The sequence below is a fragment of the Anomaloglossus baeobatrachus genome, chromosome 12 (genome assembly GCF_048569485.1).
Source record: "Anomaloglossus baeobatrachus isolate aAnoBae1 chromosome 12, aAnoBae1.hap1, whole genome shotgun sequence".
NCBI lineage: Eukaryota > Metazoa > Chordata > Amphibia > Anura > Aromobatidae > Anomaloglossus > Anomaloglossus baeobatrachus.
In genome coordinates this window covers 52,662,602-52,682,689 of record NC_134364.1, presented here as the reverse complement: position 1 = coordinate 52,682,689, position 20,088 = coordinate 52,662,602, and the positions used below count along the sequence as shown (strand labels likewise).

The 20,088-nt window shown below is 47.7% G+C and overlaps 1 protein-coding gene across 5 annotated transcripts in view; it reads right to left on the bottom strand.

Annotated features, from left to right (window-relative positions):
* Window positions 1-20,088, bottom strand: part of MGA (MAX dimerization protein MGA) — a 259,036-nt gene that overhangs the window by 213,056 nt on the left and 25,892 nt on the right. For all 5 annotated transcript variants that reach the window (XM_075331070.1, XM_075331069.1, XM_075331073.1 and 2 more), the window contains exons 4-6: window positions 4,159-4,246; window positions 3,092-3,187; window positions 1,588-1,713 (exon numbers count right to left, since the gene is read on the bottom strand). In XM_075331070.1, the coding sequence (XP_075187185.1) occupies window positions 1,588-1,713; window positions 3,092-3,187; window positions 4,159-4,246 (310 nt within the window). The remainder of the gene's footprint in view (window positions 1-1,587; window positions 1,714-3,091; window positions 3,188-4,158; window positions 4,247-20,088) is intronic.

The following is a 20,088-nucleotide window of genomic DNA, read 5'->3' as shown; positions in this document are numbered from 1 at the left end:
CTGAAGCCGGGGCCTAGATTTTTCCATGCGGCCGACGATCAAAAAATCAAAAATCAAAAATCAGAGAATGCATGTGTGTGTGTGACCTCCTGAACACAAAGCATTGAACTGGTTAGATTTGTCATCCAGGGGGTGTATATGCTCGGAGGGAGGAGCTACACTTTTAGTGTAGTACTTTGTGTGTCCTCCGGAGGCAGAAGCTATACACCCATGGTCTGGGTCTCCCATAAGGAACGATGAAGAAATCTACTTTTGTCTCATCTGACCAGAGAACATTCTTCCAAAACATTTTAGGCTTTCTCCGTTAGGTTTTGGCAAACTCCAGCCTAGCTTTTTCATGTCTCGGTGTAAGAAGTGGGGTCTTCCTGTTTATCCTACCATACAGTCCCTTTTCATTCAGACGCCGACGGATAGTACGGGGTGACACTGTTGTACCCTCGGACTGCAGGGCAGCTTGAACTTGTTTGGATGTTAGTCGAGGTTCTTTATCCATCATCCGCACAATCTTGCGTTGAAATCTCTCGTCAATTTTTCTTTTCCTTCCACATCTAGGGAGGTTAGCCACAGTGCCATGGGCTTTACACTTCTTGATGACACTGCGCACCGTAGACACAGGAACTTTCAGGTCTTTGGAGATGGACTTGTAGCCTTGAGATTGCTCATGCTTCCTCACAATTTGGATTCTCAAGTTCTGAGACAGTTTTTTTTTGGTCTTCTTTCTTTTCTCCATGCTCAATGTGGTGCACACAAGGACACAGGACAGAGGTTGAGTCAACTTTACTCCATGTCACCTGGCTGCAAGTGGGATTTAGTGATTGCCAACATCTGTTAGGTGCCACGGGTAAGTTACAGGTGCTGTTACACAAATTAGAGAAGCATCACATGATTTTTCAAACAGTGCCAATACTTTTGTCCACCCACTTTTTTATGTTTGGTGTGGATTTATATCAAATTCGGCTTTATGACAGTTTTTTTTTTCATTGAAGACAAATTAAATAAAGATAATACCAAAGAATTTGATTGCAATCATTTTCAAGAAGAAACTGAGTATTATCTGACAGAATTGCAGGGGTGCCAATACTTTTGGCCAGCACTGTAGATAAAAGAAGATTTCGGGTACTCACTGTAAAAATCTTTCTGTGAGCCTTCATTGGGTACACAGCACCCACCTTTTTTAAAATATTTTTTGTTGGGACAGTCCGAATTCTATTTCAGGTTGGTTCTCCTACTACTTTCACACTAACTGACCGGTTTGTTTCTGGGTGGTGGGTGTATACTATCGAGGAGGAGCCAACCTTATTTTTCTAGCATAGCGTAAGAGACAGCAGCATACACCCATGTTTTCCTGTGTCCCCCAAAGAAGGTTCTGAGAAGAGATTTTACGGTGAGTACCAAAACTTTTATTTTCAGTGTTGTCCCATGAAAAGATTTAATAAAATATTTACAAAAATGTGGGGGGTGTATTCACTTATGTGATATGTTGTATATACACACACAATTCACAAAAAGTCTCTTTTTTATTCCATGCTACTATCACTATGTTTTGTGCCCCATAATTCTTTTGATTAATGACAGATTATTACTTACCTTGTGCACATAGGCCATTATCATCATATTTTGTATCACTGGTGATATGAGGCAATGGAAGCTCCACTCCAAGATACCTCAGATCAATGCTCATGGCAGGGTCCACTATGTTCAATTTTAAACCCACTGCATAATAAGGGAATATTGTATCATGTAATTAGAGCAAAATAAATAAAAACAAAAACAGAGTTAAAAACACATACTTAAAGGGATTGTTCAGACTTATGATATTGTTGCCCTATCCTTAGGATCTTCACTTGTGCAAAAACTGAGCTGCAGATCTCAGCAACACTGGTCATTATAAAGAGCATTTTTGTGCCCGAAACGTGTAGAACTTGTCTACTGTTTTTTTCATTATAGTTTTCGGTTTTTGTACCTTTTTTTAATAATGGAACTGTAATATAGAGTTTTAAACCTGACGTCCCTTTGGCTGCTGCATTCCCTCCCATTTTTGGTCTCTATCAGGCGGCGCTCACATCAGCGGTATTTTCCCGCAAAACTGGATCCAATGCGTTTCAGTTCAATTAATTTCCAATAGAATTGTGGCAACATGCGGTCACATGCGGTTGTGCATGACGCACGCAACCGCATCTTGCCGCGATTTCATTGGAAATTAATTGAACTGAAACTCATTTGTGACAGATCCGGTTTTGCGGCAAAATACCGCTGATGTGAGTGCCACCTCACCTAGAAGCCACTGCAGAGCATCCATGCACTGTTCTCATGCTACATTTGTCTAGTCTGTTGAGCTGAAAACCTTTTTTTATTTCTCCTTTGTTATACATTACACACTGAACGGAGCTGTGCTGTTCCTGATCCATTCACCGCTTAGGCTACTTTCACACATCCGGTTGAGTGCTGCTCAATCCGGCTGTGAAACCTATGCAACAGATGCGGCGAAAACACTGCATCCTTTGCATAAGTTTTTACATGCGGCCCGTCCGTTTTTTTCCGGTTGCGGCACGCTACTGAGCATGCGCAGTGGAAGAAACCGCATGCGGCGGCCAGATGCGTTTTTTCCGCATCGCGCCGCTGGAGCAAAAAACATTGCAGGCAACGTTCCATCCGGCCGCGGCATCAGCTAAATCTGCTGCATGCGGCAAAAACCGGACCGAACGCAAGCCCATGCGGCACAATACGGCACTAATGTAAGTCTATGCAAAAAAAACCCGCAACCGGTAGCAAAAAAAACGGTTGCGGTTTTTCAGCAGAGCGCCGTATTGTGCCGCAGAGCAAAAACCGGATGTGTGAAAGTAGCCATACATCAAGCAGTAGGAGTGGATAATCACTGATTGATGGTGGTGCAGGCTGTTTGGGCCCCCCCCCCCCCCAATCTGATATTGATGACCTTGCAGCTGATCGATGGGGTTGCCAAGAGTTGGACCCCGGCTAATTTGTTATCACAGCTGATCAGTGGCAGATCAATATGGTAGAAACCAATCCTAAGAATAGATACTCAATATTATAGCCTGGAAAACCCCTTGAAATCAACCAGCCTTATTACCCTGCTGCAGAGCCGGGTGGATGACCTGCCTGTACTTCATTGTCTTCAAATGAGTCATTAATTGCTGCTCCAAATCCAGTATCTTCTTCACGTCATCTGAAAGAATAAAAAAAAATAAACAATAGGAATACATCCAGCAACTAAAGAGCTGACGAACAGACGCTTATGTGAAAATGAATCAATGCAATTCCCAGATTCTACAGTCATCCAAACATCATAATGCAGTGCTGATGGGTCTCCCCCCAACCTGGTTAGAGACATTTTGATCCCTTTGACAGGTTCTCGCTATGATATTGATGCATTTTCTGATAATATGACTAATGCACTCATATCAGGGTCATAAAGTCTGTGCTTCATGACTTTCCTAGTGTAAGGACCAAGGACCTATCTGTCCACTGCAGTCATCTAAAAAAAAACCTGACATGTTTTTTGTGGACTCATTCAGCAATAAAACACGGAGATGTTCATGAACTATAAGGCTATGTGCCCACGGCAGCTCGCACCTGCGGATATATCCGCAGGTACGTCCGCAGGTTTCCCGCAGCTGATCCCCGGAATCCTCAGCTGTCCATAGCTGCGGGATTCTAGTGGAATTGTAGCGGTAAACCTGCGGACATTCATGCGACTTACCCATGGAAGTCCGGGCCACTATCTCCAATGTGGAGGGCCGGGATTTCCGCAGGAATAATTGACATGCAGTTACGTGCGGCTGCGGGACATCCGCAGCATATTCCGCAGCCACATATACCGCAGCATGGACACAGCACTCCCCATGTCCCATAGGATAACATGGGGAGTGTCTGTACTTGCTCAAACCTGCGGATTTATCTAGAAAATCCAGATAAATTCGCAGGTTTTCCACGGCAAAATCCGCGGATAAAGAGTCCCGTGGGCCATAGCCTAATAGGAAAGTGTTCCATTCATGAAAAACATGGACAGGACACATTCAAGTAAAACGAACGTTGCAATGAGGCCTTAGAATTGGGAAATGAATAGGATGTTTCCCAATGGTTCCAGGATGTGGGCGTATTCCACATCTGAATGTACTCAGCCCTTCTGCCGGCTACCTGTTTGTTCTGTGGGGGCTTCGAGAGGTGAAAGACCGGAAGATACAGTGTCCACGGGCTGCTTCACCGTGTGAACATCCAGAGCTTCCTAAATGAGACACAAACCATATGGTATTAACATTGTTTTATTAAAGTCAGGACATTATGCAGTATGGGGGTTGGATAGAAATATCTATGGCACAGCAGACATGCAGTATGAGAAACAGATGTAGGGTCAATGTGAATGCAGTGGAACAATGAAAAGACACGGGATGCGATGACACACATCATGGATGGAGGGTCACCAGCCCTGGATCCCTCTCTATGAGCCGCCCCCATCTTTTCATTACAAAAGATGGTCATGCGCCTGATGCTTTCCCGCGTTAGCTGGGGATCCCATCGGCAGGATCGGAGGTGATTGGCTAATCTCCCCCACAGGCCGCATTTTATAATGAGACAACGCCTTTAAAAGCAGTGTGTAGGGGAAACAGACCTACGTAGGTATTAGGAATACTCCATCGAGCATCGGATTTTAAAGGAAGCCTGTTACGTGGACAAATGCTATTAACCTGCAGATATGGGGTTAATCGGCAGGTTAATAGCGTTCTGAACCAGCCCAGTGCCAGCACTTAGAACCCTGCTGCCGGGAGGAAATTAACTTTATTCTTCCCAGCAGCGTTTGTTTCTGGCATGGCGGCGGCGCCAGCGTAGGTTCAGTCACTGTTTTGTGTACGGAAAGCGGCAGCTGTAACTGCCACCCCGCACTGATTGACAGCATCTTCTAAAGCAGAGCGGCTGTCAGTCAGTGCGGAGGGCGGTTGCCTCTGCTGCTCTCCACACACAGATAAGTGACAGAACCCGAGTCAATGCCGCCTCCATGACTGAAACAGTAACGCTGCCAGGAGGATTAAACTTAATTTCCTTCTGGCAGCAGGCTTCAATGTAGCAGTGCTGACCAGGTTCAGAATACCATTAACATGCAGATGAATTCCCTATCTGCAGAGCCCCGAATCAAGGGGGCCGAATACTTTCGCAAGGCACTGTACATACATATACAGTGCCTTGCGAAAGTATTGGGCCCCCTTGAATTTTTCAACCTTTTCCCACATTTCAGGCTTCAGACATAATGATAAATATTTTAATGTTATGGTTAATAATCAAATACAAGTGGGACACAATTGTGAAGGTGAAATTTATTGCTTATTTTATACTTTTATAAAAAAATAATAAACTGAAAATTGGGGCGTGCAATATTATTCCGCCCCGATAAGTTAATACTTTGTAGCGCCACCTTTTGCTGCGATTACAGCTGCAGTCACTTGGGGTATGTGTATCAGTTTTGCACATCGAGAGACTGAAATTCTTGCCCATTCTTCCTTTGTAAACAGCTGGAGCTGAGTGAGGTTGGATGGAGGCGTTTGTGATCAGCAGTTTTCACCTCTCTCCACAGATTCTCGATTGGGTTCAGGTCTGGACTTTGACTTGGCCATTCTAACACCTGGATACGTTTATTTGTGAACCATTCCATTGTAGGTTTTGCTTTAGGTTTGGCATCATTGTCTTGTTGAAAGACAAATCTCCGTCCCAGTCAAAAGTCTTTTGCAGACTCCAACAGGTTTTCTTCAAGAATGGTCCTGTATTTAGCTCCATCCATCTTCCCATCAATTTTAACCATCTTCCCTGTCCCGGCTGAAGAAAAGCAGGCCCAAACCATGATGCTGCCACCACCATGTTTGACAGTGGGGATGGTGTGTTCAGGGTGATGAGCTGTGTTGCTGTTACATATCGTTTGGCATTGTGCCCAAAAGAAGGGAATTTTGTTACTTACCGTAAATTCCTTTTCTTCTAGCTCTTATTGGGAGACCCAGACGATTGGGGTATAGCTACTGCCCTCTGGAGGCCACACAAAGCACTACATTAAAAGTGCAAGGCCCCTCCCCCTCTGGCTATACCCCCCCGTGGTATCACGGGTTCTCCAGTTTTAGTGCCAAAGCAAGAAGGAGGAAGCCAATAACTGGTTTAAACAAATTAACTCCGAATAACATCGGAGAACTGAAAAACCGTTCAACATGAACAACATGTGTACCCGCAAACAACAAAAAAACATCCCGAAGGACAACAGGGCGGGTGCTGGGTCTCCCAATAAGAGCTAGAAGAAAAGGAATTTACGGTAAGTAACAAAATTCCCTTCTTCTTCAGCGCTCTATTGGGAGACCCAGACGATTGGGACGTCCAAAAGCTGTCCCTGGGTGGGTAAATAAATACCTCATGTTAGAGCTGCAAAACAGCCCTCCCCTACGGGGGTGTCACTGCCGCCTGCAGGACTCTTCTACCTAAGCTGGCATCCGCCGAAGCATAGGTATGCACCTGATAATGCTTGGTGAAAGTGTGCAGACTGGACCAGGTAGCTGCCTGGCACACCTGTTGAGCCGAAGCCTGGTGACGTAATGCCCAGGACGCACCCACGGCTCTGGTTGAGTGGGCTTTTAGCCCTGAAGGAACCGGAAGCCCCGCAGAACGGTAGGCCTCTAGAATTGGTTCTTTGATCCATCGAGCCAGGGTGGCTTTAGAAGCCTGCAACCCCTTGCGCGGACCGGCGACAAGGACGAAAAGTGCATCGGCACGGCGTATGGGCGCCGTGCGGGAAATGTAGATTCTGAGTGCTCTCACCAGATCTAGCAAACGTAAGTCCTTTTCATACCGGTGAACCGGATGAGGACAAAAAGAAGGCAAGGAAATATCCTGATTAAGATGAAAAGAGGATACGACCTTAGGAAGAAACTCCGGAATGGGGCGCAGCACCACCTTGTCCTGGTGGAACACCAGGAAGGGCGCCTTGGATGACAGAGCTGCCAGCTCAGACACTCGCCGAAGCGATGTGATCGCAACAAGAAACGCCACTTTCTGCGACAGCCGAGAAAAGGAAACTTCCTTCAGAGGCTCGAAGGGCGGCTTCTGGAGAGCAACTAGTACCCTGTTCAGATCCCATGGATCTAACGGTCGCTTGTACGGGGGCACAATATGACAGACCCCCTGCAGGAACGTGCGCACCTTAGGAAGACGTGCTAGACGCTTCTGAAAAAACACGGATAGTGCCGAAACTTGCCCTTTAAGGGAGCTGAGCGACAAGCCCTTTTCTAACCCCGATTGCAGGAAGGAAAGAAACTTGGGTAATGCAAATGGCCAGGGAGACACTCCCTGGGCCGAGCACCAGGATAAGAAAATCTTCCACGTTCTGTGGTAGATCTTAGCAGAATTCGACTTTCTAGCTTGTCTCATTGTGGCAACCACTCCTTGAGATAATCCTGCAGATGCTAAGATCCAGGACTCAATGGCCACACAGTCAGGTTCAGGGCCGCAGAATTCTGATGGAAAAACGGCCCTTGGGACAGTAAGTCTGGTCGGTCTGGCAGTGACCACGGTCGACCGATCGTGAGATGCCACAGATCCGGATACCACGACCTCCTCGGCCAGTTTGGAGCGACGAGTATGATGCGGCTGCACTCGGATCTGATCTTGCGTAGCACTCTGGGCAAGAGCGCCAGAGGCGGAAACACGTAAGGGAGCTGAAACTGCGACCAATCTTGAACCAAGGCGTCTGCCGCCAGAGCTCTTTGATCGCGCGACCTCGCCATGAATGCCGGGACCTTGTTGTTGTGCCGGGATGCCATTAGGTCGACGTCCGGCACTCCCCAGCGGCGACAGATTTCCTGAAACACGTCCGGGTGAAGGGACCATTCCCCTGCGTCCATGCCCTGGCGACTGAGGAAGTCTGCTTCCCAGTTTTCTACGCCTGGGATGTGAACCGCGGATATGGTGGATGCTCTGTCCTCCACCCACATTAGAATGCGCCGGACTTCTTGGAAGGCTTGCCGACTGCGCGTCCCTCCTTGGTGGTTGATGTATGCCACCGCTGTGGAGTTGTCCGATTGGATTCGGATCTGCTTTCCTTCCAGCCACTGCTGGAAGGCTAGTAGGGCAAGATACACTGCTCTGATTTCCAGAACATTGATCTGAAGGGTGGACTCCTGCGGAGTCCACGTCCCCTGAGCCCTGTGGTGGAGAAACACTGCTCCCCACCCCGACAGACTCGCATCTGTCGTGACTACTGCCCAGGATGGGGGCAGGAAGGATCTTCCCTGAGATAATGAGGTGGGAAGGAGCCACCATTGTAGAGAGTCCTTGGCCGTCTGGGAAAGCGAGACTTTCCTGTCCAGGGACGTTGACTTCCCGTCCCATTGGCGGAGAATGTCCCATTGAAGTGGGCGCAGATGAAACTGCGCAAAGGGAACTGCTTCCATGGCTGCCACCATCTTCCCTAGGAAATGCATGAGACGCCGCAAGGGATGCAACTGGCCCTGCAGGAGAGATTGCACCCCTGTCTGTAGTGACCGCTGCTTGTTCAGCGGCAGCTTCACTATCGCTGCTAGAGTATGAAACTCCATGCCAAGATACGTTCCACTTTTTCTGCTGAGGTTTGGATGTTCTGGGTTGTGGTAAAGAGGAGTCTTTACCCTTGGACTGCTTAATGATGTCAGCCAATGGCTCGCCAAACAGTCTATCTCTAGACAAAGGCAAACTGGTTAAACATTTTTTGGAACCAGCATCTGCTTTCCAGTCCTTTAACCACAAGGCTCTGCGCAAAACTACCGAATTGGCGGACGCCATTGAGGTGCGACTGGTAGATTCTAGGACCGCATTGATAGCGTAAGACGCAAACGCCGACATCTGCGTGGTAAGGTGCGCCACTTGCGGCACTGCTGGATGCATGATAGCATCCACTTTTGCTAAGCCAGCTGAAATAGCCTGGAGTGCCCATACGGCTGCGAATGCCGGAGCAAACGACGCGCCGATAGCTTCATAGACAGATTTTAACCAAAGGTCCATCTGTCTGTCATTGGCATCTTTAAGTGAAGCGCCATCCTCCACTGCAACTATGGATCTAGCTGCAAGTTTGGAAATCGGGGGGTCTACCTTTGGACACTGTGTCCAGCGCTTGACCACCTCAGGGGGGAAAGGGAAACGCGTATCTTTAGATCGTTTAGAGAAACGCCTTTCTGGGTGAGCGTCGTGCTTCTGGATTGATTCTCTGAAGTCAGAGTGATCTAACAAAGCACTCAATTTACGCTTGGGATAAAGGAAACGAAACTTCTCCTGCTCCGCAGCCGCCTCTTCTGCTGAAGGGGCTGGGGGAGAAATATCCAACAGCCTATTGATGGCTGAGATAAGGTAGTTTACCATGGCATCCCCATCCGGGGTATCCAGGTTGAGAGGGGTTCCAGGAGTGGATTCCTGATCACTCTCATCAGACACATCACAGGGAGACTGATTGCGCTGAGACCCTGAGCAGTGTGAAGACGTCGAGGGTCTTTCCCAGCGAGCTCGCTTAGGGTGGCTGGGGCCATCATCTGAGTCATAATCCTCGGCCTGTGAAGCCGGGGACCCCCCTGTGGGCTGGATACATTCCAAGTAAGGGGGACCTGAGGACAGAGGCCTCGCCGTGCCCAGAGACTGAGCCCCATGCATAGATTGCAAGGTTTCAAGGATTTTTGCCATAGACACAGACATATTATCTGCAAAAACTGCAAAGTCTGTCCCTGTCACCGGGGCAGAACTTACAAGCGTCTCAGCCTGGGTCGCTACCTCTCCTGACTCCGGCTGGCGAAGCAGCACCGGGTCGGAGCATTGCACACAATGGGGGTCATCGGAGCCTGCTGGTAGATTAGCCCCACATGCAGCACACGCAGTATACACAGCCCTTTTTGCCTTGGCCGCCTCGCGTTTTGAGGATGACATGTTGCTGCTTCCACAGAGCGATCTGGGATATGCAGCCAGAAGCGACCTCACAGTGCAAGAAATACAATATTTATATATCTGTACCCAGTACACCGATACACCGTGAGGCACTAGAGGGACCAGCACAGAAAAATCGCTTACCGCCCGCTTAAAAAAGCGGGTGTGTGGTCGCCAGATAGCCCCTAGTCCAGGTCTCCCAGAGCCTTGCGTCCTTCCTCCAGCCAGGCATGCATGTAATGGCTGCCGGCGTCTCGAGAGAGGAAGGGGGGCGGGCCCTGGGCGTTCCTGGCCAAGAGCGGGAAGCCTGCTTCCCTCTGTGCCAAGTGAGAGGGCTGGAGCATGTAAATCAGGCTCCAGCCCTCGTCGCTGCTAGCGAACAGCGTCTCTCCCCTACCCTGAATGACAGGGTGGGGGCGGGAACGAATCGGAGCTGCCGGCGTCCTAGGCCCAAAAAGCCGGGGACTAAATTTATAACCGCCGCCGCCGTAAAAGCGCGGACGGCGGATCCCCGGCGCACCACAAGTCACAGCAGCGCCGCCCGGTCCAGAGGGGGTCGGCGCTGCGTTCCCATACACAAAAAAAAAGTCCCCCAGTAATCTGTAGGGACACCAACTCCACGTTGCGGTCCCCGGCGCACTACAACACCCAGCCAGCCCGGAGTGTGTCTGTGCCTGTCGGGGACACAGAGTACCTGTATGATGCAGGGCCTGTCCCTGATCGTACTCCTGCTCCGAATCCATCAGGTGCTATGGGTCTGTGGATGGAGCCCGGCGTCAGAGCTGAGAGGCCGGCAGGATCCCACTTCCACAGAGCCCTACAAGGGGATGTGGAAGGAAAACAGCATGTCAGGCTCCAGCCCTGTACCAGCAATAGGTACCTCAACCTTACAACACCATCCAGGGGTGAGAAGGGAGCATGCTGGGGACACTATATGTGTCCTCTTTTCTTCCATCCGAAATAGTCAGCAGCTACTGCTGACTAAAATCTGTGGAGCTATGCATGGAATGTCTGACCTCCTTCGCACACAAAGCTAAAACTGGAGAACCCGTGATACCACGGGGGGGTATAGCCAGAGGGGGAGGGGCCTTGCACTTTTAATGTAGTGCTTTGTGTGGCCTCCAGAGGGCAGTAGCTATACCCCAATCGTCTGGGTCTCCCAATAGAGCGCTGAAGAAAGTTTGATTTTGGTTTCATGTGACCAGAGCACCTTCTGACACATGTTTGGTGTCTCCCAGGCGGCTTGTGGCAAACTTTAAACATTTTTTATGGATATCTATTAGAAATGGCTTTCTTCTTGCCACTCTTCCATAAAGAACAGATTTGTGCAGTGTACAACTGATTGTTGTCCTATGGACAGACTCTCCCACCTCAGCTGTAGATCTCTGCAGTTCATCCAGAGTGATCATGGGCCTCTTGGCTGCATCTCTGATCAGTCTTCTCCTTGTTTGAAATGAAAGTTTGGATGGACGGCCGGGTCTTGGTAGATTTGCAGTGGTATGATACTCCTTTTCTATTTCAATATAATTGCTTGCACTGTGCTCCTTGGGATGTTTAACGTTTTGAAAATCTTTTTGTAACCAAATCTGGCTTTAAACTTCTCCACAACAGTATCATGGACCTGCCTGTTGTGTTCCTTGGTCTTCATGATGCTTATCTGCCCTTTAAACAGAACATTCAGACTATCACAGAGCAGGTGCATTAATACGGAGACCTCATTACACACAGGGGCTTATATTGATTATCAGTCATTTAGGACAACATTGGATCATTCAGAGATCCTCAATGAACTTCTAGAGTGTGTTTGCTGCACTGAAAGTAAAGGGGATGAATAATATTGCACGCCACAATTTTAAGTTTTTTATTTTTTAAAAAAGTTTAAAATAAGCAATCATTTTATTCAACTTCACAATTGTGTCCCACTTGTTGTTAATTCTTCACCATAAAATTTAAATGTTTACCTTTATGTTTGAAGCCTGAAATGTGCGAAAAGGTTAAAAAAAAAATCAAAGGGGCCGAATACGTTCGCAAGTCACTGTATATGTTATACATTGCTGAAATCAGGGTCTCTGTCCCAAGATCATAACAAAACCTGCTGACAGATTCCTTTTAACATACAATCATACGTTTTCTCCCAGTGTGCAATGAATAAAAGTGTAGCTTAATATCTTCTCCATAGACTGCCAGTGTATAATAAGACATCTCCAAGGTCACATTTTAGGAAGCAAAAAGGTATTGTCTTATCAGGATGTGATTATTATGCCTATTAGGCCAATTTAAAAGGAACCTGATAGCAGATTCATGCTGCGTTATTGCAGCAATGTATGTTTACACTGGAAAAATCCTGAGACTATGAATGTCAGATGACTAGTGTAAGGCAGGTTGCCTCTCTCCACTCCGTAAGACTGACCGGTCTCTCCCTATACTCACACATATAATAGAGTCCTATTAAGCGTTCGCCTTGAAGGTACCGTAGGGCCAAGGTGCAGCTGATATATAAAAGGAGCGGAGGCAATCTACTCTCTTATATAAATAGACTAGTCAAAGAAGAATAGAACTAGAACTCTAGCGCCAACTATTTGACGTAGCAATCCGATAAGAGTCATTATTGGCTCTTCGTGACCTTGGATGAACAGGTACATCCAAGGTCATGACCCTCCCCTTGACACAGACTCACACTGAGCCCACATCTTTCCCTGCACATTAGCTGATCTGAGACAGCGAGATTTACCACACACTGGCGGGAAGCGTGTCATTCCCTGCCCCCATTGGTGGCCCCGTGATCTGAACGCAGGTCTTGATGGGTTGTCACAACAACCGGGAGTCAGCTGATGAACCCTGTCACCGTCATGACATAGTTCCTGTGAGCGCCGACTGGGAATCGGCATTCACAGGAGATAGTGATTTTTGCTGTAGAGAGCGATGCTGATGCCCCGCTCTATACAGCACAAGCGATCGGATGATCTCATCTTCAAGACTAGTCCTAAAGGGACTATTAAATACAATAATAAAGAAAAAAGTTTTTAAAAATATGAAAAAATAAACGTAAAAAGTTGAAATCACCCCCTCTTACTTCACTGAAAATAACAATAATAATAATGCAAAAATACACATATTTGGTATCGCTGCTTTCAGAAATGTTTGATCATCAAAAATATTAAATAAATTAATCCAATCGGTAAAAGTTTAATAAAAAAAATAAAAATGCCAGAATTACGTTTTATAGCTGCCACAACATTGCAATAAGAGGTGATCAAAACAATGTATCTACCCAAAAAAATGGTATCAGTATAAAAACATCAGTTCAGGATGCAAAAAATAAGCTGTCACTGAGGCCTAGAAGGAAAGGAAAAAAAAAACAAACTAAAAAAAAACAAACAAAAAAAAAAAAAAACGGAAAAAAACCCCAAAAACAAAACGCTGAGATGAAAGGGTTAAAAGGACCTTGTCACCTGATTTAGGAGAGAAAACTAAACCAGACACTGCACTTGCAAACGGTTTGGGAGTTTTGTCCCTCATCAGCACAAAGTAGGATAACTGATTGACAGGGTGAAAGAGCTCCCCAAGTTATACGGTAAAGGTGGCTTTATACACTGCAACATCGCAAATGACATCGCTGTAACGTCACCGGTTTTGTGACGTAATAGCGACCTCCCCAGCGACATTGCAGTGTGTGAAACACATCAGCGGCCTGGCCCCTGCTGTGAAGTTGCTGATCGCTACAAATCGTTCAGGACCATTCTTTGGTCCTTTGTTTCCCGCTGTGCAGCAAAGTAAAGGGGACTTAAAACACTGGAAACGAGTGATGTGTCACAATATCTGTCAATCACTATTCTCTGTCAGTCGGTCTCTCCCTCTCGGTCTCTATTCTCTCTCTGTCGGTCCGTCACTATCTCTGTCCCTCTCTCACAGTCTGTCGGTCATTTTCCCCTCCGCTCTCATACTCACCGATCCCCGGCGCGGCGCTGCACGGCATTCACACTGCTGCAGCGGCTTTTACTATTTTGAAAAAGCCGGCCGCTCATTAAACAATTTCGTATTCCCTGCTTTCCCCGCCCACAGGCGCCTATGATTGGTTGCAGTGAGACACGCCCCCACGTTGAGTGACAGGTATCTCACTGCACCCAATCACAGCAGCCGGTGGGCGTGTCTATACTCTGCAGTGAAATAAATAAATAATTAAAAAAAACGGCGTGCGGTCCCCTCCAATTTTAATACCAGCCAGATAAAGCCATACGGCTGAAGGCTGGTATTCTCAGGATGGGGAGCTCCACGTTATGGGGAGCCCCCCACCCTAACAATATCAGTCAGCAGCCGCCCAGAATTGCCGCATACATTATATGCGACAGTTCTGGGACTGTACCCGGCTCTTCCCGATTTGCCCTGGTGCGTTGGAAAATCGGGGTAATAAGGAGTTATTGGCATCCCATAGCTGACAATAACTCCTAGATTAATCATGTCAGGCGTCTCCACGAGATACCTTCCATGATTAATCTGTAAGTGACAGTAAATAAGCACACACAACTGAAAAAATCATTTATTAGAAATAAAAAACACAAATTCCCTCATCACCAATTTAATCAGCCCCAAAAAGCCCTCCTTGTCCGGCGTAATCCACGGACCTCCAGCGTCGCTTCCAGCTCTGCTGCATGGAGGTGACCGGAGCTGCAGAAGACACCGCCGCTCCTGTCACCTCCACGCAGCTAATGAAGACAGCCGCGCGATCGGCTGAGCTGTCACTGAGGTTACCCGTTGTCACTGGATCCAGCGGTGAATCCAGCGGTGGATGCAGCGGTGGCCGCGGGTAACCTCAGTGACAGCTCAGCTGATCGCGCTACTCACCGCCGCTCCGGTCAGCTCCACGCAGCAACTGAGGTGAGTAGCGCGATCAGCTGAGCTGTCACTGAGGTTACCCGCGGCCACCGCTGCATCCACCGCTGGATCCAGTGACAGCGGGTAACCTCAGTGACAGCTCAGCTGATCGCGCTACTCACCTCATTTGTTGCGTGGAGGTGAAAGGAGCGGCGGTGTCTTCTGCTGCTCCTGTCATCTGCATGCAGCAGAGCTGGATGCGACGCTGGAGGTCCGTGGATTACGCCGGACAAGGAGGGCTTTTTGGGGATGATTAAATTGGTGATGAGGGAATGTGTTAGTGTTTTTTATTTCTAATAAATGATTTTTTCAGGTGTGTGTGCTTATTTACTGTAATTTACAGATTAATCATGGAAGGTTTCTCGGGGAGACGCCTGACATGATTAATCTAGGACTTATTGTCAGCTATGGGCTGCCATTAACTCCTTATTACCCCGATTTGCCAACGCACCAGGGCAAATCGGGAAGAGCCGGGTACAGTCCCAGAACTGTCGCATATAATGTATGCGGCAATTCTGGGCGGCTGCTGACTGATATTGTTAGGGTGGGGGGCTCCCCATAACGTGGAGCTCCCCATCCTGAGAATACCAGCCTTCAGCCGTATGGCTTTATCTGGCTGGTATGAAAATTGGGGGGGACCGCACGCCGTTTTTTTTAATTATTTAATTATTTATTTCACTACACAGTATAAACCCGCCCACCGGCTGCTGTGATTGGGTGCAGTGAGACACCTGTCAGTCAGCATGGGGGCGTGTCTCACTGCAACCAATCATAGGCGCCTGTGGGCAGGGAAAGTAGGGAATACGAAATTGTTTAATGAGCGGACGGCTTTTTCAAAATAGTAAAAGCCGCCGCAGCAGTGTGAATGCCGTGCAGCGCCGTGCCAGAGATCGGTGGAACGGGGAGTATGAGAGAGGAGGGGAAAATGACTGACAGACTGTGAGAGAGGGACAGAGATAGTGACGGACCGACAGAGAGAATAGAGACTGAGAGGGAGAGACCGACTGACAGAGAATAGTGATTGACAGATATTGTGACACATCACTCGTTTCCAGTGTTTGAGTAGCTAGGTCGTTCTGCAGGTCCGGATCGCTGTTACGTCGTTGGCCAGGTTTGCCTGTTTGACAGCTCACCAGAGACTTTGTAGCGATCCCAGCCAGGTTGGGATCGCTGGTGGGATCGCTGAAAGTCTCAGTGTGTAAAGGGGCCTTTTGGCTCCTTTATAAGGGTCGATGTTGACTTTTAGGATTGCTATATACAATAGGTGGCGCTAGATTTCATGTTATCTTCCTCTCTGTAGAGGATATTTGCAGAATTAAGTTCTCAGAGGAGCATTGCATGGCCTGTAAGTCTTCTTACACTGGCTTGGTGCTCTCATTAAGGAAAAACGTAACCCCTTAGGCACTTTATTACCAAATTGATTGTAACAGTGTACTAGTGTGCTATCTTATCCTTAATGGGTATGCAGCTTTTGAAGAAAAATGCGCCATTTAACAATGAGGAAGCCATTTGCAATGAATATCTAGGTATGAGGCTATGTGCGCACGTTGCGTACAAGCCCTGCAGAAATTTCTGCAGCGATCTGAAGAGCACATGTGCACTTTAGATCGCTGCAGAAATGTCCGTAGTGAGCGCCGATTCCATGCGCTCTGCCTGCAGCTCCTGCCATAGACAGAGCAGGAGCTGCCGGCAAAGCGCAGGAAAGAAGTGACATGTCACTTATTTTTGCGCAGCGCTTCGGCAGTAGCCGAAGCGCTGCGCTCTGAGACGCCACGTGCGCACGGCCCCTGCACAGTCTCCATAGACTGTGCAGGGGACGCAGGACGCATGCAGTTACGCTGCGCTACAAAGCGCAGCGTAACTGCATGTTTTTACGCGACGTGCGCACATAGCCTGAGAGTGAAAAAACGATAACACTCATGGTGGAGCCATGCTGCTGCTTTTCCCAAGTAAGGCAATTTGTTTGTATCAGTGCAAAATTATTTCTGAATTCAAAAGCAAAACACCAGTGTAGATCTCCTGAGATTTGAGATCAGATGAATGGAAATCTGTCAACAGGTTTTTGCTATGTAATCTGAGAGCAGCGTGATGTAGGAACAGAGACCCGGATTCCAGCAATGTGTCACTTTCTAGGCTGTTTTTCAATTTTAATAAAGTCAGTGTTTTATCAGCATGAGATTATCACTACAAGACTAGGTGTTTTGTGTCTCCTGGTCCCTCCGTGCCCACACCACTGATTGGCAGCTTTCTGTGTACATTGTATATTGACAGAAAGCTGCCAATTAGTGGTGTGGGCAGGTTATACACAGCTCAGAATTCCGAGATTCTGTTAGACCCAGTTTTCCCTGCTGGAGATCTATCACAACTGCTGCACCCTGTAAATTAAGGCTGGCTATACACTTTAGATGGCTGTTGGCCGGATGATGCTTCTCAGCTGACCCTCTGATACACAGGAGCTCTTGTTCGGCCAAACGCCCCTGTATTTTGTATGAAAGCTGCAGGCTGACACTTCGGCCCATGACTTATCTCAGAGAGAACAATGCGATCGCCAGTCCGAAATCGGACACACGATATCGAAATCTCTCCCGACCATCAGTTGTCCGGCGCCTCTGTGCACATCAGACCGTCCACTAATCCAGGTGATATCGGTGAGTTCAGCCGACATTAATCTAATGTGTATGGGGGCCTTAAAGTGATACATTGCTGGAATTAGGGTGTCTGCCCTTACATAATGCTGATATCCAATTACATTGTAAAAACCTGATGACAACATTCGTGTTAATGGAAATCTGTCAGAATGATTCTCTTTAAAAAGAATCTGTCAGCAAGTTTTTACTATGTAAGCTGAAGCCAGCATGCTGCAAGGGTTAACACAGAGAATTCAGGGATGCCTGTCTTGTCATAGTCTGATGTTTTTTATTTGCTATGTTTGTTTCAGCAACAGGACCCTTATCACTGCTCGTACTACAATGGCACACACAAGGCACTCACTGTCAATGCTCAATCTCTATAGAGAGTGGTGTGGGCAGGGGCAGCTCTCAGCTCTGCTACATGGCTAAATCTAAAAATTGTGATTGTCTCAACGCCTGCAGCCAGTAATTTAAGTGATACATAATTGGACTCAGGATCTCTGTCTATGTTATGCAGCTCTGAGATAAGGTAGCAGAAACCTGCTGACAGATTCCCTTTAATGGAAATCTGCCAGAATGATACAACCCCTACCAATAATGTAAGTTATATGGTCATGTAAACTGAAACATAACTGTTTTAATTCAAATGCAAAAGGCGCTTAAGGCTATGTGCCCACGCTACAGGATTTATCGCGGATTTGACGCGGATTTTGACGCGGATTTAGCGCGGATTTGCCGAAAATCTGCAGCACAGCTACTCCCCAGCCATTTCAATGGCATTTTGGAAATGCTGTGCCCATGCTGCGGATTTTTCCGCTGCGGATTTTGCCGCGGATTTTGATGCGGAACAAACTGCAGCATGTCAATTGTTTGGTGCGGATTTGGTGCGGATTTTCTGTTTTGAATGGGGAAAAAAAAAAAAATAAAATCCGCATCAAAATCCGCGGCAAATCCGCGGTAAATCCGCGGTAAATCCGCGGCAAATCCGCGGGTGCGGATTTGCCGCGAAAGTTGCGGATTTTCAGGCAAAAAAATCCGCAGGGACCTTTTACTGTGGACACATAGCCTAAAACCTCACAAAGGGAACCTGTCACCAGATTTTGGCCTTCTAAAGCGCCTGACCCTTCCCGATAGACCCTGCAAATCCCTTTATAAAAATCGCCCGCCCTGTAGATAAATTGTCCGGTCCGATGGGCTTCCTAATCTGCTGCGCCTCCTGTCCATCCCCCTGTTTTGATTGACGTGGATGATGCCATCAACGTAGACGGGCAAAATCTCCATATTCCCGGCAGGCGCACTTTGCTCTGCCCTATTGTGAGCAGAGCAAAAAACATAAGTGCGCCTGCGCTGGCGCAAGATTTTGTCCAGCGATGTGGATGAAGCGGGTGACGTCATCCACATCGCCGAGTAAAATCTCGCACCTGCGCAGAGAACCCGCCGGTTTGCACAGTCGCACCTATGCTTTTGGCTCTGCCAGTAATATGACAAATTGAAGTGCGCCTGCGCGAGCTGGGAATTTGTCTGCGCAAGAGTGAGATATTGCTCGCCTACATGGATGGCATCTGAGGAGTCATCCACGTCTATCAGCGAAGAAGGAGGGAGAAAGGAGGGACCGGAGGTGCTGGTTAGGACGCCCATCCAACCAGACAATTTGCATGCAGGGTGGGAGATTTTATAGAAGGTATTTGTGGGGTCTACAGGGGAGTCAGGGGGTAACGTGTACCTTCATGGAATGCAGCACAGGCGCTGCTTAAAGTGTTAGTTTAGGAGGCCAAAATCTGGTGACAGGTTCCCTTTAAGGTGTGATCAGAGTACTTCCCAAGCCTCTGCCTCCCTGGCTCTATTCCTCACCAGCCCCACTTTCGTTTGCTGGACTAAGGCTTGGTTCACACATCAGTTTTTTTTCCCATCAGGCACAATCCGGAAAAAAAAAAAAAAAAAAAACGGATAAAACTGATCCGGCGCCGGATCAGTTTTATCCCCATTGATTAGTATTAGCGCCGGATTGTGCCTGATGGCCTTGCATTGCATCCGGCTTTTGATGGATCCGGCGTAATTACTCAATGCAGCGGCCGGATGGAACGTCTCATTGAACGTTTTCGGTCTCTGAAGAAAAAAAACGTATCGTGCCGGATCCGGCGCGATTTACAATGGAAGCCTATGGGCGAAGGATCGGCAAAAAACTGATGCGACCGCCGGATCCGTTTTTTTTTTTAAACCGAGCTTGCTCCAATTTATTGTAAAAAACGGATCCAGCAAAAAAAAAAAAAAAAAAAAAAAAAACACAACACGGAAGAAACGGATACAAAAACGGATGCGCCGGATCTGTTTTGACAGATCCGGTATACCGGATTCGGCAAAAAAAAAAAAAAAGGATCCGGCGCATCCGTTTTTGCATATTCTGCGCCGGATACGTTGCATCAGGCACACACCGGATTGTGCCTGATGCCAAAAAAACTGATGTGTGAACATAGCCTAACAGCTCAGTAGATGTTTAATCAAGTGAGCTGTCAGTTTAGCAGAGTATGGTGGGGCTCACCGGGGAATAGAGACAGGGAGGCAGAGGCTTGGGAAGTGCTCTGATCACGCCCAGAGCCCTTAAGCCTCATTTGCATGCCAGTTAAAACGGCACATTTTCAGTCAGTGAGCACCAAAT